Source organism: Manis javanica, chromosome 16 (assembly GCF_040802235.1).
Source record: "Manis javanica isolate MJ-LG chromosome 16, MJ_LKY, whole genome shotgun sequence".
NCBI classification, from domain to species: Eukaryota; Metazoa; Chordata; class Mammalia; order Pholidota; family Manidae; genus Manis; species Manis javanica.
The window spans coordinates 28355340-28380568 of NC_133171.1; the positions used below are offsets into that span (position 1 = coordinate 28355340).

Here is a 25229-nt window from a genome sequence, read left to right on the forward strand (position 1 = left end):
AGCTGAAAATACAATTCACTATACCACCTTCTGTTTCCTAAAACTGAATATAATGATTATTTTAAAAATTAAATTAGAAAAGCAACTGTTTTTCACTGGGATCTGAGCATGCAAGTTTATTTAACATTTTTACTTAAAACATCCCAAAGTTACCAACATAAATTGATACATAAAAAAAGATTAATTTGAAAAGGTAAAAACTTGCCATATTAAAACATGCTGGATACTTAGTATACAGTGTACATACAAAATGGATAATCTAATAAACATATTAAACATCTTAAAAGGTGTGTGCTTAGTCTTTATCTACCCATCAAGTCAACATTAAGGTTCTGCTAAATAGGATGTTGGCTATCACAGTAATTTGTTTATTACCTAAAATGTGCTTATGAGAATTTCAAGAAAATTCTATCATAACTTTCTCTGTCACTGTCAAAGAGTTAGCTTTCTTTTTTAAATTTATATTAATTAAGTAGAAATCTGATTTTAATCAGTGTTACTCGCACTTTGCATATAAATATCAGCTGACATTCTACAGCTAAGAATTCTCAAATCTTATTTTCCTTTTTTAAGCAAATCCCTATATCAAAAGAAAGCAAGAATGAATAGTAGTTAATCCTTGACAGTGTTGGTGTGTATGGGGGATCGGTGCCAAAGATGGTTACTGCTGTGTTAACTTTCATTGCTCCAGCTGTTAGCCAGATGTTCAAAACAAGTAAATTGCCCTGGAATGTTTCTCTAAATTCTTCTTCCTAATCTGTTAAATTATGCAAATGCTAGAATAATTTTAATCATGTACCTAAAGTCCTGCTCCAAAATTAGCATGACACAAGAATTCTGGAGTAATTCAAATACAAAACCTTTTCAAATGATGAAGTATAAAAATGAGTATGGGGGCTGAGAGAATACAATAGATATTTGGGTTGTAATAAAAATCAACACAAAACACTCTAAAAATCCATTTGTTGGGGAATATGTTTTCTTAGCACATATAAATGGGGAAGAAATTCAAGAAAATATAAAATAAATGAAGAGAAAATGGAAATAAACCTTAAATCTTCTGATGTATGTAATCTTTTCAGATAATAATTTGCAGTTACTCTTTCCTTTTTTTATTTCATGACTGACATTGACCTACAGAAAGTCTGTAAATTCCTTCTTAGAATAAGTGGAATAGCTGTTTTGTAATGACGAAAAAATTTATTTTGATTACTTCCTTTCAAGAAATCCTTACATTCCCCCAAAATGGAATCTCTATCATTGAAAAAGGGAAGTTGGCATCAGCTTGAATTTCAGTATTTGAATGTTATCACAATTAAGGAATTCCCCAAAAATTATTTTAGTCAGAATGAATTAGGATTTATTCTTTTTCCCAATAGGTGAGTATTCATTTTCAGTGTCCAAGCACATAAAAGTTGAGAATTTAAAAAGAACTAATTTAAAGATGAGATCAAACAAAATATTCCCTGAGCTAGGGAATGAACTTTTCACTTCTGTTTCTTTTTATAAGTATCCTGTATTTTCTAGTATTAGAGATGCTTAATCTAACTAAAAACTATTTTTATCTAATATAAATGGCATCTTACCAACTTAAAATCATTAACTTATACAAGGAAAGATAATTGTAATTCTAATTTTATTTTGATCTTTTATGATTATAATTACAGAAAAGATTAAGCATCTCATTGTGTTAATATGGTGCTAAGTGAAGTTCAAGGTAATTAAACTGAAGTCTTTACCATCTATACTCTCATTATCCAAGAAATTCACATTTTTATAAATAGAAAATATTAAGAAACACAGTACACTCATGTCTAAAGGAATATTTACATTAATTGAAAATATAAAAAATTTTTTAATGTATACTTATGAGTAAAAAGTATTTCATAACCATTGCATTTCTCAGAGCAGGTCAAAATCAACACTTGTATATTAATCACTGGGAGGTTCCCTAGGACAGATGAGATTGAAGAACTGTTTGAATAATGGACTTGGTTAAAGAAGAAAGCTCCTTTCTTAGTAAGGATCTACACACTGGCTGTAGCTTGGGAAAGGCAAGAGTTGGAAGGAACATTATTAACAAATCAGAGGCTACTAAATATATCTGAGGAAATATACTTTGGAGGGTTTAAATAAAACTTTATGCTATTTCAAAGCATCTTACAGTTATAAAAAGTAAGTACCTTTTGAATTACTGAAAAATATTAGATGGTATTTATCTTTATGGAGTGGTGTTTAATGTAAGGATTAAGAGAAGGACTCAAATTCAGCTCTTCCCCTTCTCATTGTGATAGTGGACAAGTCACTTAGCTTGTCTATATCAGATTCCTCATCTGGAAACTGGGGGTAACAATAATAGATGTCTCGTAGGGCTCTTAACTGAGATTAAAAGAGTTAACATCTAAAATTGTACCTGACACAGAGTAAGGTATTCATTAGTACTGTGATTATAAAAATAAATATGCAAATAAACAAATCTACAAAGAAATTAAAACTGGAGGCTTGGTGATGCATTTGTTCCATGTGGATTTACTTCAAAATATTCACTATCCATGGTAAATTTCTATTAATGGATTTCCAAAGTAGCCATTCCCCCCTGATAACAGGTCAACATTAGAGGGTATGACATTAGGGGCCAAACTGTATAATGCCTATTTTAGCAAGCTGTTAAATCAAAATATATATTTAGGCTGATACAACCTGAATATAGTTCCAACTATTAAATTTGCTCCATTTGTTTAAAAGCACAACACTCAGTATTTTTCAGAAGTGTTTACCAAGTATTACCAATTCTTCATAAATTGAATTTTTCAAGTAGAAAGAAACCAGGAGGTATTTAATCTACTAATTCGGATGAGTAATCCAATCAGAGCAATTGCATGGCTGACTGCCAAATCACATTTGCCCCCAAAACAGTCCCACCTATGACCTGCAGAGGTCAGATTCCAATCTGTAGTCATTTCAGGACTGATACAAAAACACTCACTCCATGAAATTATGAAGCTCTTATCCACATTTCCATAATACGGTCTGTTTCAAAATTTCTACTGATGCAAAACTTACCTAATTTGTATTCCTTAAAGATTGATATACTTGATTTTCAATTATTTGATATGACACTGAAACCCTTGCTTACTTATATGTAGCCTATGCTCCTAAAATAAAATAACTAGCTCTGTAAATTTAAAATTTCTCCCAGTTTTTGGCATTTGGAGTAAGTTTTGGGCAAGCATTCATCTATACTCCCTTCTCCTCTAATGCTAACTCTTGGTTACCCGAAGAAACAAAAAGGAAAAGAGGGTATGTTTATTTTCAAACTGCTTGACTAGGTGACATAAGAGTGGAAGCTTATTATGAAGTGATCCATTGTATTTCTCATGTTCATCGACAAGAAGAAAGCCAGAGCTGAACACAAATGAAGTCACACTTTAATTTATTGTGGGCAGCCTAAAAAGTTTTCAATTATTTAAAAAACCTAAATTAAGAGAATTGACCACTATTGTTTTTTCTACAGACTATATTTTAAAAAAAGGGGGAAATGGCATAAACATGATGTCCATGTTAGAGCACGGTTTACAAATATGAAGCGAACTGTCAAAACTCACAAAGCGAGCAGAAGGCAGGGCTGTGGATCGAACTGGAGTGTTTGAATGCGAAGCTCTGACTGTTATTGCTCCCACTTACACAGAAAAGAAAAGGAAAAACCAAGAGAACAGACTATTTTCCCAAACACAAAAGATCAGAGTCTAACCTAAAAGTGTCAAGCTCAACACTTTTCCAACAATTTGTGATATGTATTGTCCTAGAACAGAACCATTGTTTTAACATTCATACCTTCAAATGAACTAAACTCACAAACCTAATCAAATTTACAAATTAATGTTGGCAATAATAACATTTTTGGATGCCATTTCCACTGTCTACATGGCTTTCGTGTATACTACGGTTTTACTTTCCATACAGTCCTACGAGTTTCAAATGACCATTTTATTTTTACAAATGAGCAAACTGAAGCTTTCTCTGAGAGTATGTGACTTGCCTGAAATTACTCAAGACAGTAATGGCAAATCTCATCCAGAAGGCAGTTGTTCAGTCTTCTAAACTGGGGGTTCTTCAAATACAAAGGACTATAGAGTTAAAATTCTAATACCACACTGCTAATTCTCTTATTTGAAATGGCAAAAGTAAAACTTTTATAAAATCAAATGTAAAAACCTATAGTTGTTTGAAAAAATATGGATTTATATTTTTATATTTTCTTACATTAAGTCTTAGAACAAATGTTTAAAAAGCAGGCACCAAGTAAGATATTTTTCTAGGGTATCTGTTCAGAAAGAAAAAGGTATTCATTGCAGACCACAAGATATGTTTTGTTTGTTTTCTTTTAACATGTATACCGGTTCTTAGAAAGAAATGGGAATACAGAATTTATCTTGATTTACCCAATAAAAAGTGAATCCATTTAAACTACAATATTACAGAGAAAGGACTAGACCAAAGAGACATAAATATTTTGAGGAAAATACCCAGAAGATGAAGTTGCTTAGGTGGACAAAATACAATCACCCTTTGTACAACAATCTGTGAATTATTACTGCCTAGTCTATTTTAAGAAGAAAAATGATGATGTCATGAGCAGAGCAGTTCATTTTTGAAATGAGCAAAAGAGAACAGAAACAGCAGCTTAATGAATACTGTTTTTCTCAGAAACATGAGCATTCGGAGGGAGTAAAGAATTAAAGATGTAGTGCACTTCTGTAGACTCAACAATCCAGGAGGCATTCTAATTTCCCTGAGGTCAATTAAATAAATTGACTACTTTTTATTATGAATCAAAATTTGATTTTTTATATTAAAGAATTCTAATGCAGTAAAGGGTTCCAGAATCATTCCATTAATGAAAGTTAGCATTTATTGAAGCTTTCTCTATTACACAGTCCAGGAATCATGCTAAGTATTTTACATTAATGACCACATCCAGTCTCTCAATCACCTCACTAAAATAATCACCCTGCATGGACAAAGAAAGTCAAGTTTAGAGAGGGGCATAATATTATCTGGGCCAGAGAGTTATAAACAGAGAAAACAGAATTTGAAGCCAGGAGGTCTGATTTAACCACTATGCAATATTGGATTTTGCAGCAATTTCTGGTTCCTTCTACAAGGAGATATCTAAAATCTGAAGCTGAATTTGGGGCTGTGGGATCTAGTCTGTAACGAACTTCCAAAGGAAGAAGATAATGAATAAAAAACCTATAAAAGAGTGTTCATTTACTATAACATATATTAATTTTTCAGAAATGCAGAATTGTTCACTTTTGAAATTGACATTTGTGTTCAACTTTTAGAAACCTGCTTAGCAGATTATTTACTGTAATTTCTGATGTCCAAGATCACAAAATACTGTTCTGAATATACTTACTAAAAAGGCTCAAATCCAGTGACTGCACTGGGGTGTGGGGAGGGACTTGATAATATGGGTGAATGTTGTAACCACAATGTGGCTCATGTGAAACCTTCATAAGATTGTATATCAATATTTTAGAGGCTGCCCTCCCTGTAGTTTATAATATACATTTATAACTAATCTAAGTCAACATTTAAATAACAGTGTTAAGGCTTCACAGGTAGTACAGGTCCTTAGAGTATTTCCAATTCCTCATTACCATCCTTTATAATGTTGCTTAAAATGAAAGTTAAATTAAATTCATTTAATTTCTCCATAAACTATAATAATCTAACATATTTTTGCTACAATATTATTTTGAGCAAACTATTGTCTGTTAGATCATTGCCAATAAGAAAAAAAAGATTTTTATCTCCAAAAAAAAAAAGGGAAGACTAAAAGAGTCTCAAGTCAATTTTCAAGCAAATCAAAACTTTAAAGTTGAAAGCTTCCGTTGCAAAAGGTATTTTTATTCTTTGTCATATTTATGATCTTCTCGTAAGTCACTCTAGTTAGATTTATATTTAGCAAATAGTAAATGTAGCCTCACAGGGAATATATTCTCAAACTACTGAAAAATGTTTATCTTTTCAAATCATAGGCACACAATACCTGTGAGCATTTAATGTCACAAATTCATGCAAAGTGAGTATGTGTACATGTGTGCCCTATATATCAGATGTCAATAAACATGTGGGAATCAAATTAACAATTCACTCCATCTCTGGATTTTCTTCACACTTTATAAGACAGGAGAAAAAATACATAGAAAATGTTTGTTTTCGCTTTAATTTCTCAGTTGTTCAGTCCTCTATAGTCCCTTTTGAATCCTGGAGTGTCTCTCTTGTACCTAATGAGCACATTGTAATCCTTCTCAAGAAAACAGGAAAACCAGGGAAATAATGGAAGGCACAGCCCGGTAGGGCAAAACTTGCCAGCCTATCACTGACATTGGGGAGAACTCGTCACTCTCCCCTAAGTAACTCACACAGAGGCTTGTTCAAGTTCACAAGGACCTACTCTTCCCCTCCCACCTCTCCTGGGACGTGAGAATATTTCTCAGGGTGACAAAAGCCCACCTACTCAAAGGGGAGGTTAGTTATTGATACATAATTAACCTCACAAGAAAAATGCTGAGATTAATGAAGTGGTGCCTAGTAAGTGATTACAAGCTTCCCATGAACAACCATAGAAATATTTGTTTACCAAAAACACCTAAGCACATACTGATGACAGAGTCTGTATAAATTATTGCACTATGGAATGTAGATCATACTCATAAATCACTGTATCTGTATCTAACAAATTAAGAAGGAACCAAGGAGAGAGTGAGGGAGGGAGAGAAGGAAGAGAGAAAGAAAGAATGGACAGAGTAGGAGGAATTTTTCTATCTTTTGGCGAGAACTACCATGCTCAAATGAATGTTTTCTACTCAGTTCTGTGGCAGTCATGACTCAGCAAAACACCACCACAATGTAAGCTTGTAAATAGAAAAAGTGGGTAACTTTCTAAATAAGCCATAAAAGAATGGTCTCTTGTAAATATAAGGAATTATTGTAGTTATTTTAGCATTAATTTTAATTAGGCTAAACAATATCATATTGATAAATACCTAAAAAAATTCCAGAGTGTGCCTAACAATCCAAAACTGCCACCCTGAACACGCTGTGGAATATGTGAGTTCCTCCCCCCCAAAATATCATAGACCGACATGGCCATCACATCCTTACAGCTGAATCACAGAACACATCAACAATGTGCCTAATCACTGTTTAGCACCATCAGCTAGATATTCCAGATTAGGCTGTGCTACCAAAGACAAACCCAAAATTCCCAGTGTCTCAAAACAGACAAAGTTATTTGCTTAATTCTTGACCATCGCAGACGGGCAAGGGCATGGGGGAGGTGACTCATCTCATTTTAGACATTCACAGTCTCAGACTGACAGAGGAGACCCTTCTCTCTAAGTACAGGTCTCTTCATGGCCTTACTTGACCAGTGGTGAATGGTGATGCAGCTTTTGGCAGAGGAATGTCCCTTTTGCTGACAACTCCGATTGGCCAGAGTCACATGACCCCATGCAACCCCAAGTGAGCCAGGAACACAATTCCAGCATGTGCCCAGACGGTGGAAGGCTGGAACTATTTGCTGAAGGACATTAATAACACCTCAGTTATCCACTCATATCAGTGGAATCTCAACGCGAATAGCTTTTTGTTGTTCTGATGAGCTGTCTTCCTTTGTGGGTATCCATTCCATGTGAACAATCAAAGGAACTCAAAATAATTTTCAGTGCCCTCATAACGAGTTTATTTCAAAAGTTTAGCAGTTTGCAACTAAACTCTTTGGGGATTAACAAACAGTAAGGAAGAGAGTCAGAATGAATAGCATCCAAATTCAAAACATTTATAAAGACTCAAAATTAGGGCTTCTGAATGTTTTGTCAATTAAAGTTAAAGATCTAAAAATCTGAAACTAATATTCATATTTATCTAGGAATGCTACTACATGAAGAAGAGGCATGATTGGAATAAGCATATGTGCAGGAGTGTTGCAAACCTAGGGGGGAAGAGGTTTGGAATCCAGAGAAAAATGGGGAATTGTGGCACTCATCCTGAAGCCCCGCATGGAGCCACAGGTCTGATGGGCCCCAGAAAGACTCTGAAGGTAGTGTTTATATGGACAGCAGTAGAGATGTGCCATGAGCCGGTCTGTTATTTGATGAGTGTGACAAAGAGAAGAGAAAGGGTGGGAAGAGGTCTCACCTCTATGAAACCTGCATGGCTTCATTACACTAAGGTCTCTGCAAAGCAAAGGCAGAGATACCATTAACTGGCAGGAGATAGCAAAAGCCCACCAGACTGGATGAGACAAAGCATTAAAGGGACAGAGTGCTTAAAGGACACTCTCCAGGGCAATAGAGATGCCCGAGAGGCATGATGGGGCAGGCTGAGGGCTTGATGCAGGTGGGAGCTAGACCCCGGCAACCTTGACTGTTGTGCTGAGCGGGGAGGAGCAGGTTCCAGGAAAAAAGCACAGAAATGTTCAGCATCAGATCCTAGACAAATTATCATTTTTGTTCTAAGCAAAATGCAATAAAAACAAAATGACAGTTCTTACACATTCTTGATGATCATAGCACTGAAAATATTAGTTTCTCAGAGGAAGAAAGTTCCTAACATTAATTTCTCATATACGGCTTCATATGGAGGCTTCTAAGATTTATAGTCCTTTAGAGGTTTTCAAGCAGAGTTGCCTCTGGGACCAACACAGGAAGAAAGGAGAGACTGATTAGACGGGACTCTAGGCCTTCTCCCACTTCAACGAATACAGCTCTATTTTTTAAAAATCTCTTTTGTAGGCTGACTTTTACTTAGAAAATAATGTTCTACTGGTAAGGAAAAAAAAAATAACTCGCATCCTACATATACATACTTCTTTCACCTTAATCAGCTCTCACTTCTTAGAGGATCAACTTCTCTTCTGCTTCTAACTCCCCTTGATTCATTTCTGTGGTTCCTATGGTCTCAGGATACAGAGGCCAGAGGCAAGCACACATAATACTCACTATGCCGAGAACTCATTTATGCCCTTTATCACCAACTGAACACCAAAATATGGTCATCAGAAAATTCTAGGGAAATCATTAAACAGAAAGATGCCATACACTTTTAAGAGATCAGACTTTACTATATTGCAAAGTAAGATATTAAAATGTTCTACACTGTGCAAACAAAACAATGGTGCTCCACAGCTATTTACTTCATCATATTTGAAAGTAAAGACTATGGAAAAATTAAAAAGTAATTTCTCAGGCACCACTTAAAAAATACACACCATTTGGTCTCCGAGTTACAAAAAATGAAGGCCAGCCAAAGAGGGCTGACCACAAGCTGACATATCTGTGAAGGAAGCTGACCTCCCTGGGAAGCCAAAGTAAACTGAAATTTATCAATCTACAGCACAGAAGCAGATCTTTGAAAGTTTTACAGATAGATGTGGGAAGATCATATAAAGTAAACAGATTTCTGTCTTCCCAAGGTGCCCTCTTTTCCACATTACAATTATTATGAGCAGCCAGCATAAGAAGAAATAGTTCCAAAGGCTTCCAAGATACAATAAAAATGTGTTCTGTTTTACCTATTCAGAAACATCATACAGTTCTGTTTCAACAGAACGTCCAAAAAAAAAAGGGCAGCATTTTTTTTTGGAAGTTACTTCTTTTTCCTCTCAGGATCATCCTTCCTTAATGTAAAAGGCAACAAATACACTGACACAGAGAAAAAGCAAACGTTTGCAATTTTATTTATGAAATGATAAGGACAAATGAAGATGCCTCAATTTCATTTTTGGAGTGAGTAAAGAAGAATGAAAAAAAATGCTTTGTATGTGTTTTGCTCTGAGAGTGATAGTAAAATCAACAGGCAAAATGAAAGTTGGATTAGCAGCTGCACTTCTATTTTCATTTTATATTTCCATTATTATAATGATATAAAGTTAGAATTAAATCTTAATCTGTCATGACTTATATTTTATATGGTGGCCTTGAAGTTACTTGTTTTTAATTGTCAACTTACAAGACTTTCTTGGAATGTCCAGGGCAGTTCAAATGTTCTAGGGTCATATCAACACTAAAAAAATGTAAACACAATATATAGGAATATGCAAGTATTAGGAAACTTAACAAGCTAAGCATCAACAAACCAACAGGTAAATATAAAAAAATACTGGGAGGGCCTAAACTTGATGGAGTTAGGAAGATGAACACATACTGACACTGAGTTAGAAATACCATTTCAACTCAGCTGGAAAAAAACCTGGCCAACTGATTCAATTTTCATTAACTCAATTCTTTAAATTGTTATTATTATTTATATCTCTGTTTACCTGGGCTGGTTTATGTGGCAATCCGCCAAAGGGCTAGTTATTAGGTAAGACCTTCTGTACATTAAAAGGAAAGATTAAAACAAAATGCTGGTTTCAAATTAATCTTATAACTAAACAGAAATCATTTCACCACCAAAATTATGCACCCCTGTAGTAGTCAGGGTCTCAGTAAGAAACAGATGGTATCCCCCCAGCTAAGGTAATTTGAGAAGAGAGCAAGGTATGGGTAGTGCTTGGAGAGACCAAGAAAAGAGAGTGAGGTACTCAGCATTCCCGTTAGGAACACTGGGGAGCCATGACTACCCACAGGCCTGAAGGAGTTAGACGGCAGGACGGTCACCGCAGCTCAGAAGGTAAGCCCAACACAGAGGGTGTGACTTTCAATGGGAGGGGACCCTGACCTCACTCTTCTCCCACCTCAACAGTATTTCTCAATGTTGCCTAACATAACCACACAATCTAAGACATGTTATTTCTCCAAAACACAGATTTCTTTAGAACATAATGAAATGAAAACCCAAGATAGTTCTTGCTAAATCATTTTAGTAAATCTAGACAGACTTAAAACTTGAAACGCATGGCTCTTTAAATTTAATGAGCTTAGACTGAAAATCAGTAGTTTTTTGAGATTTCTATCACATTTGTTTTTATTAATATATGCCAAATAAAACAAAAACCTAATGAATGGAAGCTTTAATTTGTAGAGCATAATCTATATAGTTTAGTAGTATAGCAAAGGATACTCTGATTATTGTCCTGCCTGGAGAACAGGTAAATTTTTTTTAATGACTAGATCCATCAAACAGTCCTAATGACTGTGACTCTTTAACATAATAGAGATAGTAGTAAATAAAATTCCCAAGACTTATATTCAGCTGAAATAATGTTCCCTTCATAAGTACGCACACTAGGATTCCATTAATCTGGTAAAATTTGGACAAGGTAATAGTCCAAAGTCCCTTAGAAACTTGAGAATTTGTGATTCAGATTCAAGTGATCCAGAAACCGAGAGAGAAAACCCAGAGCTCTGAAATTATCTAGGTTTTTATTTGAACCAACTTGTTAAAATTTTTAGGAAAAGGAAAACCAGTCATTAGGGTATTCTGTATAATCGGCACGTCAATAAAACACAAAATATGTGCCTCACACAATTACTGCTCAAATAAAACAACATATGCAAGAGAGCTTTGCAAATTGGAAAGCACTTTCTCAATGTTAGATTTTATTAGATCCCTTTAATTTATAAAACTTATTAAAATGGTTTACTTCTTTGTTTTCTTAGAAGTGATATGTATATGAAGCTTCTCTTTGAAAATATGTTTACTAGAGAGCAAATTATTACTGTTTAGATATACAAGTATAGAAAATTTTTTATTATTAAATTTTTTAATTGACTCGAGACATACAAAGGAACATATAAATGACACAAAAAATACTGTATACTACTTGGTGTGAATTACCTAGGACAGACATTATTTCTGTGATATTTCTATCACCTTAACATATTTATTACTAAAAAGTAATTTCATCAAGGTGGCTTTCTATGGTTGACTCCCCAATTATTTTAATGCTAAGTATGTCTATGTGTATTTAAGTTGCATTATAAATACCATAATCTGGTTACATCAGTGTTCTAATTTCTTTTCCATGCATGTATAGGTTCTGTCTTTCCCAAACAACAATTAGTTCCCAAAGAACCTTGTTTTCTAGGAGAAATAATTTGAGAATATAATACCCAGGATTACATTAGCAGGTAAATTACTTCATTTAGCATGGAAGAGACCAGACAGTAACCATTCTATAAATGTATGATAGGGGGTGGGTTATAGGGAAAATGTACATCAGCAAACATGTCAGATTTCAGAAAAAACTCCAATTAATTTTGAGAGAAACAGCTCCATATTGATGTATTTATTATACATTTGTTACTAATTGCAATTTCTGTGTAAACTAGAAATACAATACTCATTAACCTTTACCAGATATGCAGCTAGGTCATTTTCTGCAAGAGAGTAAAATTGCTGAATGATAGTTGAAAGATAATTGAACATAGGGATTTAGCATTTTATGGAGTCTTATAGATGGCATTTCGTAATTTTGCTTTAAGAAAATGACAGAATTTTCAAATGAGTATTAATAAAATTTTTTTTATTATCTGAATATGTAAACCCTTGGGGGAGGGGGTCTTGGGGCTCACTGGTCTTCAATAACTGATTACAGTTCCATGAAAAAATTCTAAAAAAGTCCTACTATTAATATAGACTAATATTTCAAAATAATTCCTTTTCAAAATAGACCTCAAAACATGAACATAATTTTGCATAATGCAGCAAAGAGTAAAATACTTGGAAACTGTTTAATTTAAATGGCTTTGCAGACTCTCAGCAATGACATCTAAAAGACAGCCTCCCAGGCCTACGATGATTCACACACCCGGCCTTTGGCCTATTTGATGTATTAGTCATTCCTCCATCAACACAAAAGTGTTGAGATGTTACCTTTGTTTTATCTAATACAAAACAGACATACATTTAAAATGCTTAATCACCCTTTGTTAAAAATTCCTAAACAAGTCCAAATACTTAAATGACAATCTACCTCACTATTTATCGACTCCCTATCATTTATAGCCAAAATATAAGAATAAACAAGTTTCCATAACTGAATCGAGGGCCTAACATAATTTGAGCAGTGGACTAATACAACACTACTACAGTATTGACGTGGTAAGTCCAGTCAAGCTCGGTCACTTGTCAGAGATACTACTAGGTGGCTGCATCACTCTAGGAACCTGAGTATGTCTTACATTTTATTTCAGTGAAGCGACACACTTAGAAAAACTGACTATGTCTCTGATGTTTATTATAATTGAGTTGGGAAGAAATTTCCACATTGCTGACAAGAGCTAAAATATCCCAAACCATTAATTTTATTATTTTTTAAAATTTAATACATGGTATCATTTCCTGTTCCCCAGTATCTCTAGAAATAGGTATTACTACCCAGAAAGGGGGTGAGTAGAAATACAGAATAACAGTTATGATGTGGAAAAGAGATTCAAACTCAGCTTTCTCTGGCTCAGAATTTTAAAACCCAGCACATGACATTTTGAAAAAAGAAAAGCTTATTTTGAATGAATGGGATTTTGGATCCAACAGCCAGATGACTTTTATAGATAATGTATTCAAGACTAATTCTAGAGAATACACTATTTTACAAAACTGTTCAGTTTAACAATAAAATTGCTTCTATTAGGAAACTGAAGGAAATAAAGGAATGCAAAACCTGAATTCTAGTATTCTACTAATTAGATTCTACTAATTCTATGTAGTATGGTCTACCAAAAATATGTTGCCATGTAACTGAGTTTTGTTTCATTAACTACTACATTTTTGAGCTAATTGCTCAAGTTTGACAAAATTCTAAAGTGACAAAATTTTTAAAAATTCTTATATTTTGGCTATTAAAATAAAAAAGTAAAAATTCAGAAATGGCACTTTACTTGGCCAGGCCTATAACTTTAGTAATATTCTGCTCTTACTATATTTATAGATGATAGTCAGGAATAGATAACAGAATTTCTGAACTTGACATGCAAATACATTTTTCCTCTTTCATGGAAAGAGTTTGCATGTTTGTTTTTACCCTGGAAAAGAGGATTGGGGAAACATTATTACTATAGAAGTAATACTAGAGCCAGAGGAGAAAAACATAGAAAGAAATGAAGACAGTTAAGCAAAGATAGAAATTAGCCAATTTTCTCACCACAGTTTTGTAAATAGCCATGTGTAGAAAAGTATTCATCATTCAACTTTTAAAAATAAATATATATGAAATGAAAAATATTTCTTAATGACTCCATTCTTATTCTTTTAAAAATGTTATTTAATAATACCTTGAAATCAAGAGCTGGTATAAATAATACATTAATGGAATTGGAATGCTATAAATGGTAGCATCTTCCCTAAAAAAAAGTAAAAGTGGCTGTTTTCCTAAAATGATGTATTTTTACTCTTTTGATTGTAATCAATATATTGCTTTCTTACTGAGATTTTTTTTGTTTTATTCATTTAAAAGCCACTCAAACCAATATTTACTGAAGCTCTGTGAAGACTGTCCTAGGCAATTCAAAGACCCAGTGTTTATTCTTGAATAACTCCCAAGTCTAGTGGAAGGAGATGGAAATATAAATGAAAATACTATGCAATATGATAAATGCGAGAATGGAAGTACAATATGTGCAAAGGACTATGGGATCCAGCCAAGCAGAGAAAACTGTCAGGCTCTGGGTCTTCAAGGAACAACTGATTCAGTCTACCTTAGGTCCTGAGAGTGTGGCCATGGCAGTCACCTGCAAAGGAAGCAAGACCAAAGGAGGGCAAAGAAGAAGGTGAAAGGTGACAGAAACACGACAAAAAGCACAAAAGTTGAAAGAAATGAGAACTCTTAAACTGACAGGCACGAACTACTCTAGAGGACAAATATTTGCCTGAAACCGTAAACACACACAAACACAGGCTGGATTTTACACAGTCGCATAGCGAGACTTCCCCTGGGTGATAGAATATCAAGGATTAGCAGAGGCAGAACGGAAGGACAAATGAGTATGTGTGTTCCGATTTCCTGGAATCTATGCAGGGACCCCAATTTCCCTTCACATAAGTAGTGCCATTGATGTAAGCAGGGAACAAAGGTCCCATTAAGGTTTATTTGTGACTTAGATTCCCTCGTGTAGAATCTTTCTGCCAAAACTGTTTTAATTACTTATTTTAAGTGAAGTAGTAAGAGATAAGATCTTAGATCATCTTTTATATTTTGGTATTATAGTTCAGATCATCTTTGGCAAAGAGTCCTATAAAGCATAGTAAAGACTTTGTGAATAGATACTAGTCTCTCCCCAGACTTATACTGAAAACCAGGTAAACACTATTTGACTTTCTTTTGAAGTTATCTATACTAAATGTAGGTTTTTCTTTTATATAACTGTTTGAAATATAACATAACTAATTTTAAAAGGCTTCCTTTTGTTGATTTAGTTTCAAATTGTCCCATAAAAATTGGGGATTGACATCTAAGTTTCTATAATCACATGCTATCCTTAAATAAGTCAAATATAATCCTAAAAAAGAATATACTTAAGTGCACTAATATTTAACATTTTAGTGAAGCATCAGTCCAATGGTTTACAATATATTCAAGATAACATTTGTAATTATTGGTGTTGTCACGACAAATAGTAATAGTTTTCTTCTTGCTGTTTCTGGCTATGAAATTCTTCAGTATATGAATGTATTATTAATGAACATCTTAGTAGAACTCCTATCTCAAAATCAACATCCCGTCCCTGGGATCCCAGAGTTTTCTCAAATGCTAACTTAAATAAGATTTTGTAATTCCATTGAACACTTTAAAAATATTCACCATTTGGCATACTTTTGTTACCACCATCAGCATCACACAAAAAACACAAAACAATCTAGAATTACATCTACTGAGGGTAAAGGCCCTTCTGTCAAATTTGTACCACTTCTATGATGTAATAATAAATCTGGAAAATATTTGTACTCAAGGCTTTCTTATTACAGTGAATAAATGGGAGTCAATAACTATAGAGAATAATCTTGTACTTACTTATTTCCTTGATGACTTACAGGATAGTTTGATTGTTTTCCACAGGAAATAGATATCATAGAGTAATGCAACATATAAGTGGGATGTTTAAAGCTTCATTTTAAAAGCTTGGATTACATGTTACCATATAAAATGTAGATATATTTGGAATAAAATTAGATACGAGTAGCACAACTACATCTGATTAGTAACCTCAACTCATGTGAATATCTTTAAGAGGTCGTTTATTTGAAATGGCATTAAAATAATTCTCTCACAAGAATTTTATATATCATTTATATCGAATATTTAAGATTTAATATACTTTGCATAAATGTGGCTCAATTAGGAGCCTGCAGATTTCCACATTTCGATCCTACAATGCAGCATAGCCAAAAAAGGTCTTCTCTGAATGAGGTAAGGAGGGCTGTATATGTTCTGTAAGAATTGCTTACCAATGTATCAGTTACAATTATGTCATCAAGAATTACTTATCCTTACCTTCCTGACTCAGAATACCTAACAACTAAAGAGCATTAATTTAGAATACAGAGAAGAAAAGCCGGGTAATTTTACCGACATTGCATGTATTCTCCCATTATGTAAACTTCCCCTAGTTCAGTTCTTCTAACATGTTAAAAAATGTTAGTATCAGATATTTGTGGAGGTATTCTTTTCTCACTTTGCCAGCTAACTAGCCAAAAGAAATATGCATTCTAACAACTGCTTTCTACATCTCACATCTCATATCATCCTTACTCTTAGCCACATACAAAACAAACTGCCATCTAGTCCAACTTCTACAAATCTCAGCACTGTCTTAATCCACAGTTCATGAGCATGACCAGCAAAATCTTTGACAATCATGTTTAACGGGCACACGTCTTCGGTTTTGCTTTTGCTAACATTCACAAAGCAGGGCTGTGAATCTGGGCTCAGTTTCCACTTGTCATCAGCAGTCAATATGATGATAGCATTTTAACTACTGAAGAAGCAAATTCTCTAAATTCTATGAAAACAGTAGAACTAAAACTAGTTTCTGGTGTTAATTGTCTTATTAGCCAGCTTGTAACATTACATTTTCTGTGTGTACTGTAGCTTCTTATTCTAGGGGACACTAATTAGTTTTAAATGGTGTTAAATACCATCCCTGCAGTTGCAAGTGCTTCTCTGGGATTTTTACTAGAGAAAAGAACTCCTGTAATTTAAAACCACTTTGTTTTCTCCAGTCACAGCTGTTTGTAAGACGCTGACCTGAAGAAATCTAAAGGTTTTTCACCCCCTCTCTCATTGCCATTAGTCTGCATTCAATTTCCAACACATCCTTTCCCCTTGCACCATTCCCCTTCCATAATTCCCAGCCCCCTAACTGCTCTCAGCAGAGAAATCCCATTTAGCTAGTTAAGCCCCCTCCCTCTCTCTCCCCACCCCACCCCACCCCCATCACAAAGCCTTGGCTACCCCTAAAGAAAATTCTCCAACAACGTGTCAATTTTATATTGGCCACAAAGACAACTTCTGTTGGGGGAGGGGGAGGAAAGAGGGACTGGAGCTTGGCTGTCCCTTTCCACAGACAGGGATCTTTGTGGCGATCAGAAAACATTTCCTGCATAAAAAATCAACACACTCTCCGGTTGCAGGGATGGGGAGCAAGAACGAGTACGTATCAGCCGTGTCCTCATGCAAATGAAACACATCTATTAACCTTCCAAACAGGAAAGTCGTTTTCTCAAAATATGTCAACTTTCTTGCATTATTAAACATAACCCACCATCCCAAACCCTCTGGTAGCTCCCCCACTGCGGACTGGGTGAAGGCCATAAATCACTCCTCTACTTTCTTTTTCCTCCGCATTTCCGTTGCACTGTTTTTTCCCATCTAGCTCGTCTGTGACATGCTCCCCTCGCCATATAGCAACAGGGCCCCAAGAAGATAAGAGCAAAAATCACGCCAGAGGGGTATCAGGTCTTACAGGGTCACTAGTGCTTTAATGCAACGCCGCTCCCCTGCCCGCACACGACTTCACAGCCAGGAGACCCCAGAGTTTATGCCCTGGGGCTTCTCTGGACCGGAGAGGGAGCAGCACGCGGGATTTATGGTGTAAGGCACCTTAAACAAAATCCGCCTGTGGAGGAGGCGGACACCCTTGTCTTCACGCGTCAGGAAGTCATTTGGTCCTAACAGACTTGCTGTTGAGTTTGTGTCACCTTTTGCTCGTGCTGCCCAATTTCAAACCTGGGTTCAGAGTGAGGCGGGGGGCGGGGGAGGGGAAGGAAAGGGTGAGAAACTGAAGGGGACTTTTTACAGGGCTGGAGCATAAGGGGCAAGTCCATAAGGGGCGAGTCCACAATCCATTTCACAGGGGGCGTGCGTGCGTGTATGTGAGTGTGTGTGCGTGTGCGTGTGCGTGTGTGTGTGTGTGTGCGCGCGCGTGTGTGTCTCCCCAGGGACTACCGAATAATGTCCCCCCCCCCCTTCCCCTCGCTCCTCACCAACCTCCAGCACAAACTGGCTCCACGTTTTTGCATCTCTTTTCTCCCGAACGTTCTCCCTGCACACGCAGGGCATGTCATTGAAAACCATCCCATTCTCCCCACCCCATCTCTGAAATCTTGAATCCCAAATCTAGCTTGAGACCTTTATCCGTGAAGATGACAAATCCAATGAATCAAAGACGCTCGAGTTAAAGGAGCACCGCTTAGCCTTGCAGGTGGAAGCGTGTTTAACTCCGTGCCCGGGGGCTCCCTCTCCCCTCCCCCTCCCCCACCCTCCATCTCTCCCTCTCTGCTGGGCACTTACCTTCTTTGGGTGGTCGCTTGGCCTCCCGGGTAAGATTGCAGACCTGGGTGGTTTGCAGCTCCTGGGTCAGGCAGCCCTCAGTCTGCTCATTCAGGGGTAACACCACATTATTTAACCAAACCAGCGACTGGTCGTCGATACCCCACTCTCCCAAATGCTGAGGGCAGGTGCATTTCGTGTACATGATCCCGCATGATTCTGTTCTCCCATTTTCTGATTTCAAGCAGCTCTCCAACCAAGTGCATAATACATGGCAACCGAACTGGCTTGGGCTCACCTTGTTCAATACCAAAAACTCAAAAAAAGATTTCTGATCTTCTTCTCCTTTTTTCTGTAATCCTGGGAAATCGGTTGGAAATACCCGACGTATTTGAATAAAATTTTTATCATACTGTAGAAAAACGAAAGCATTCTTGGAATTGCAGAGTTGCATTATAGAATGATTCTTTCTTAAAAGATCCTTTATTTTTTCATGGGAAAAGTGATCAAACTGGTAAGCCAGGAGGGAAAAGTTAGAGCAGCTAAGGTCCTTTTTGGAAAATTTCAGGTAAATGCTATATTTGGTTGGATCTGGATTTTCCAGCGTCCAAGTGCAGTTTGTAAAGTTTTTAGGAAACATTTCACTTACAGAATACGATCCATAAATGACTCCCTTCACCAGAGTTGAACACCAGAAGTCTTGGGCAGCATTAAATCCAAACATAACCAGGAGATAGGTGGAAAATATATAAATCAGCAGGTTACGAACAGCCTTCATCCTATGTCATTTGGCCTGTAAAAATGGCAATGAAAGTAAAATCCAAGTAGGAGTCTATGCGCATTGAAAAAAGAAACTCCTTCCAATATTACAGCCAGCTGTTTTCAAGATTTCAGTAAAAAAAACCCTTTTTGAAAGAAGGGCAGGTAATTTTTATTTTATAACGCTGGGAAATTATGTTGCTGTGAGAACAGCGCCCTCACGTGGTCACTCACAAAGGCCAAATTCTCTACATTCAATTTAAAAATAATATTTAATAGATTATTAATAGGAATGTTCTAATTTATCTACCAGGATTTCCTCCAAGTGCGTTACGATTCAATTAAAAGAATAAATAAAAATGTATTTTTTAAAAGTCGTAGCCTAAATGCTAATGCTTGAAATATTTTTTAAACAGGCTATACAATCTTTTCTATCTCAATCCTCTGCCTGCAGTAAACATCAATCCACAGAATTTAATCTGATAATCTGGCAACAGCTGTCATCACATTATTTCTTTTCTCTTAAATGTGAAAAGTAATTACGATAAATGATATCCACAATTTTAAAAGCACAAACGATAATTTGTTGCAGATGAACATCATTTCCCAAATGCCCCTACTTGTCTTTGCAGGGGCCACCATGTGAACTGATGGGGAATTCCTGGGCAGAAACACCGGCATTCGTGTGGATTAATAGCATTTTAAAACCTTCATCTGAGAAAGGGGGCACAGATGGGGAGATACATAGGGAAGACTTGTTGTTCGACATCACCACTGAGAACCAGGATTTAAGGCAGTCATTTCAATGTGACATGCCCCCTTGGGGTACATTAAGTGGATCACTGTATTAGTATCGGTCTCCATAGGCGATGTCAGTGAAAAATCCCAGAACCCCAGGAACTGAGCTGGCTTCAGTCTTTAAAGCATTTTTTTTTTCTTTTTAATTCAGGCTATTTTACCTAGAGTTATCTATTGTAATTTAAGATTTACACATGGTAGATAAAAGACATTACCATATTCTTTCCTAGCAGATTTCAATGATTTAATTGCTCTGTTTCCTACCAACAGCTCCAAAGCTCCTCTTCTTTTCTTTTATTATTATTATTTTTTAACCTGGTCTTGCATAATAAAGTAATCCTTGGTTATATTTACCTCTGTAAGTTGTTATCCAAAAATAACTTGAATTTTTTTCAGCGTTAACCTTTAAGAAGTTATTTCTTAGAATAAATGACACTGCTTTTTTGTTTAGCCTTTGAGCTGAGAAAAGTGATGCCAAGTTAATTTTAAAAGTCTTTAGGCTGCAGTCTCTTCCACTGTTCTGTAAACAGAGACAGACATACAGACATATAGATAGTTAAGAGTTTTCATGTCTTTGCCTGGGTCCTCTCTGAACCAAAGGACAAAACCCTCCTTCCCATTGCATAACCACACACCAACACATGCACACAAAATCAAGTGACTGAAGTCCCTGAAGATAGATCTGCATTTTTCCAGATCATAATTCAAATTCTATGTCTCGATATAGACAAAATCAGCCCCAACTCTAAATCTCTCTCCATAGCAGCGGTTTAAAATAACATCAGAACTGCTGGGACTATCAAAAACAGTGTTCGCTGTTTCAAGTAGGCAGCTCAATGCAGACTGCATGTTCTTCTTGAGAAATTAAAGCCAATGAGCATTTAGAGGTTAAAAAAATAAGGAAAGTTGTAGGAAATTCTGGAAATAATTTCCCTTTTTTTTTTTGCTGTAGCACTTTGCAGGCAATGCAGGTCTGCGCAGTGGTCGCCAGGATAGAGTGTAGGCGTTGGGAGCCAATGTGACAATAAGAGTCTAAATTAGGAATTCCATCCGTGAAAGGGGGCTTCATTTTATAATGGGTAACTGAAAAAGAGGTCGTCTTTCTTTCCCTAATGAAATCCGGCACTTTGGCTTCCTTTTATTTGACAGTGCATGTCTGCATTGCTGTGCTCATCAAGGATTAGAAAGAGTGAGGAAATAGCTGATTTCACTGTCAAGCTCGCTCAAGAGAGCCCCCGCAGTATAATGCTCTTTATTTTCATGATTAAACCTCGGTGTAGGAAGTCTGGCTTTATTCTAAATAATCAAAAATGAATCATTCAACTCTGCCCCCTCCCCCGCCGTCCCCGACTGCAGGGCCAGTTCCAACAATTGTGTTTTCACTCCCGAAGAGAGAAAGGATGGCGTGGGGGTGTCTAAGGGCTGGCCACCGAGGGCTCAAGGATGTTGTATTGATATATTTATTTATTTCTCTCCCGCTAAGAAGCAAACCGGCGTTTAGTTTTGCCATCCTCAAAACTGATTTTCTGGGTGACACTTTAGTCGAACATAGACGGCGCCATCACTCCACTGAATTTTTCCCCCGTAGTAGACCCGTTGCCTCCCGTTATCTTAACTTCCTTTTAGCCCGAAATTTCCCCCCATAAAATTACCCCAATCACACACAACCGGCAGATCTAGGTGCCCCTGCCTGTTTCTTCCGAGCCAGCGCATCTCATGAAAACCAGACTTGTCTAACTTTTCAACGGCGGCGTTTAAGTCAGTGCAGACAGTCGGGTGTGCGTGCAGCCCCTCCAGCTGCCAGCAACAGCCTTGCTTCCCCGCGTCCTCCCGCCGCGAACCCCCAGCCTCCGGTGGCCCCCGGCAGAGGGAAGGCGACCCCGGGACCCCCTTGCTTACCTTCCACTCCAGAAAGCCCAGGGACGCTCTTGCTCTAAGACACCAGCGCGGGGACGCGTCCCGGCAACAGCGACGGAGAGACGCCCCTTCGGTCCCAGGCACCGTTGCCCATTTTCCCCGGCTCGGCTTCAGAAATCAGGATTTATTATTTTTTTCAACGCATACGTAAGAGAAGCAAAGGATGGGGGGGGGGGGAGAATCAAAGAGGGGAGGGCCGGGGGGAAAAGAAGCCCCCAGGACCCCGGAGCCTGACGCCGTATCCAGCTGAACCGGACCTCCAACGCGGCGGGGGAGCCCCCCGAGGAGAGACTCCGAAGGAACAAAAATATGCGAGCGGCTGAAGAGCGAGGGTCCGTTCCGCCAAATCCACCCGCGACGAGCCGACCAGCCCAGAGGCGAAGGGAGCGCGGGGACGGGAAGCGAGCGGCGGCGGCGGCGGCCCAGGCGGCTGGCCGGGAGGCGGGCTTGTCGCGCGAGCGCCCGCGGTCGGGCCGCGCAGCTGGGGCCCCTGCGCCTTCCCCGGCGCGCTCGCTCCCTCCGCCGCTCCGCGCAGGTGCCGCGGGCCGCCCGCCGCCGGGAGAGGGGCGCCCTGCGCGGGCGGCGTCGGGACGCTGAGTGCCGGCGAGGAGGCGGCGCGGCGGGCGGCGGGGGACTCCGGCTCTGTCTCGGGGCGCGCCGGCGCGCGGGGCTCGCTCTGCCCGCGGCGCGCGTGCGGGACGGGAGGGCGCGCGCGTGAGGCAGGGGCGCGCGCGAGGGAGGGGACGGGAAGGCGCGCGTGAAGGGGGTCGCGTGACGGTGGGGGCGCGCGTGAGGCAGGGGGCGCGCGCGAGGGAGTGAAGGGGCGCCCGTGAAGGCGGCGCGCGGGCGGCAGGGACTCGCACTCCCCGGGGCGCGCGGGAGGGAGGGGGCGTGGCCGCGCGCCGGCCTCCCGCGTGCTCGCGGCGCGCGCCCCGGAACGGGGCTCCGCGCGGCTGGCGTAGACTCGACGCGCGCCGCGCGGCCGCCGCGGAGTTGCGCCCGCTGCGCGCGCGGGCGGGAGCCGAGCCTCCGGGAGCGGCGGCCCGAGAGCCGGAGCCCGGCGGGAGGGGGGGAGGGCTGCGCAGGGCCGCGGTTCGCCCGCGCGTCCCGAGAGCGGCCCTCCCTGCGGCGGGAGGTGTGCGCGCCCTCCGTCTCCCGACCGACGGTAAGAGCGGCGCACTGGGACGCGAGGCTGGGGGCGTGCGGGCGGGAAGGCGCTTGGGGGGCTGGGGACCAGACACCGCACTTGATCGTGTTTCTCTTTCAGCGCGGACTGTCGCAGCCGAAGAGCTGTCCTTTCAGCCCCGGGATTCCGACGAGTGGACCCGGTCCCCCGCGGAGGGGCACCTCTCATCCCCGAGCTGCTGCGTGTCTCCGACTTGGCAGCAATACTAGTTTTTCTCCGGGAGGCTGCAATTAACATCTTATTTGTTCCGGCCAGATACAGGCTTTGTCAGGACCGCGGTGCGGCGACCGAGGTTGGCATTTCGCGGTGCTCGGTGCATGGCAATGGGGATCTAAACTTTTGTTTTGTTTTCTTATTGTAGCTGATTTTTCCCCCCAAGTTTCCCTAGTAACAGAACAGGTTTGGGACGCGGGTGGGAAGACACTAGAGAAAAGGGGAGGAGAAGCTATTAGATTCTTGATTAAGCAGCAAAAAGGATAAATTTTCACCCACTCCCCGCCTTATTTTTTTTCTTTTTTTGCCCCCTGGACAGTTGGCTGACAAGTATTTGATGAACTAGTTTCAGACACATGCTGCGAAAGGTCATTCGCCTACTGACTATGTCCCTACTTGTAAACGCAGTTGGAGGTTTGCAAAACAGGTGTAAAATATTGCGATGATGTGGTGGGAGGAGACCGAAATAGGTGATTCAGATAAAGTGTCGGACTCTTCCTAAGGGTGAGTTGCTTGAACGGTAGGTCAAGTTGAATAAAACAATTTTTCATCGTTTTCTCTCCTCGTCTCCCTACGTTTTTTCTTCCTTTTGTCGTTCCTCCCCCCGTCCCCACCCGCAGGGCAATTGCATAGCCAAGAACCTCATTTGAAAAGAGGATCATCGTGAAAACAGGAAGGTGCTCATGATCTTTTATTCACCGGAGTTGTTTGAAATATTAAAATTGCTCCTTTACTTTTTAATTATTTAAATATTAATAGGATGACCCTCTTCAAAGCTTTCTCTTCTAGGACAAGCGTTCAGAATAACACCCGTAGGGAAAAGAGTTAATCATTCCCCATCCAGCGGGTTCTCACCCTGTTCCAGGAAAATCCACTGCCTGAGAGCAGCTTGGGTGGCATTTTAGTTTTGTGTCATTTTGGTCATTACAATATTTTATATTCGCATAAGTGATGTGAAAGGAAAAAAAGGTTCGTGTCCAGGGCATAATCCGAAATAACTATCTTAAGCAAACGCATTTTCTTTTAAAAATAAACAACATTCAGCATACAAAGGAGAAACACATTTAATTTATTTCATCTTCCTTAGAGATTGTAATTATGATGCTTGTAAGATATTATGGTCCTGTTATTTTGTCATAGGAAAAATAGAGATTAGTGACGTTTTTTAATGGGGAAAATGAGAATGTTTTTGAATAATCAGTACATAAAAAGGAGAGGAAACAATGTGAGGTTTAGATATGCTTCTATTTTGCATCAACTGGTTTCTCACATTATCTTTGACCACTGTGATTTTTGACGTGTCTTAGAAACTCATGTCATGACACAGTGACCCTAAGAAAAACAGCCAAAAGGAACAATTTAAGAAGGCTTAATCCTAAATTGAAAGGCACACTCACTCCAGGGTCATTTATATTCAGATAGAATGCAGGGCTGGGTCAGGGAGAAAGCCACCTTTAATAAAGCACTTCACCCTTCACACTGTTTCCCATAACCTTCATAAATTGCAGGCTACTGACCTGGCCTGAAGATGATCCTGCTGGGGTATATTTATAGAAGGTGATTGTGGATGATAAATATGCCAAGCAAGACACCATCTCCAGTAACCCCAGGCTCGTCTGACTTCCTCAGGGGGTC

At 38.8% G+C, this 25229-nt stretch overlaps 1 protein-coding gene across 3 annotated transcripts in view; it reads right to left on the minus strand.

Moving 5' to 3' along the window:
* The window catches only part of ADGRB3 (adhesion G protein-coupled receptor B3), a 654669-nt gene extending 632329 nt beyond the window's left edge, over positions 1-22340 (minus strand). The window contains exons 1-3 of one of the 3 annotated variants that reach the window (XM_037012618.2): positions 22178-22340; positions 20633-20798; positions 18743-19514 (exon numbers count right to left, since the gene is read on the minus strand). In XM_037012618.2, coding sequence (XP_036868513.2) covers positions 18743-19499 — 757 coding nt within the window. In that variant the 5' untranslated portion in view covers positions 19500-19514; positions 20633-20798; positions 22178-22340. The remainder of the gene's footprint in view (positions 1-18742; positions 19515-20632; positions 20799-22177) is intronic. The other 2 variants (XM_037012616.2, XM_037012617.2) reach the window with 2 other exon arrangements.
* Positions 22341-25229: the final 2889 nt, after the last annotated feature.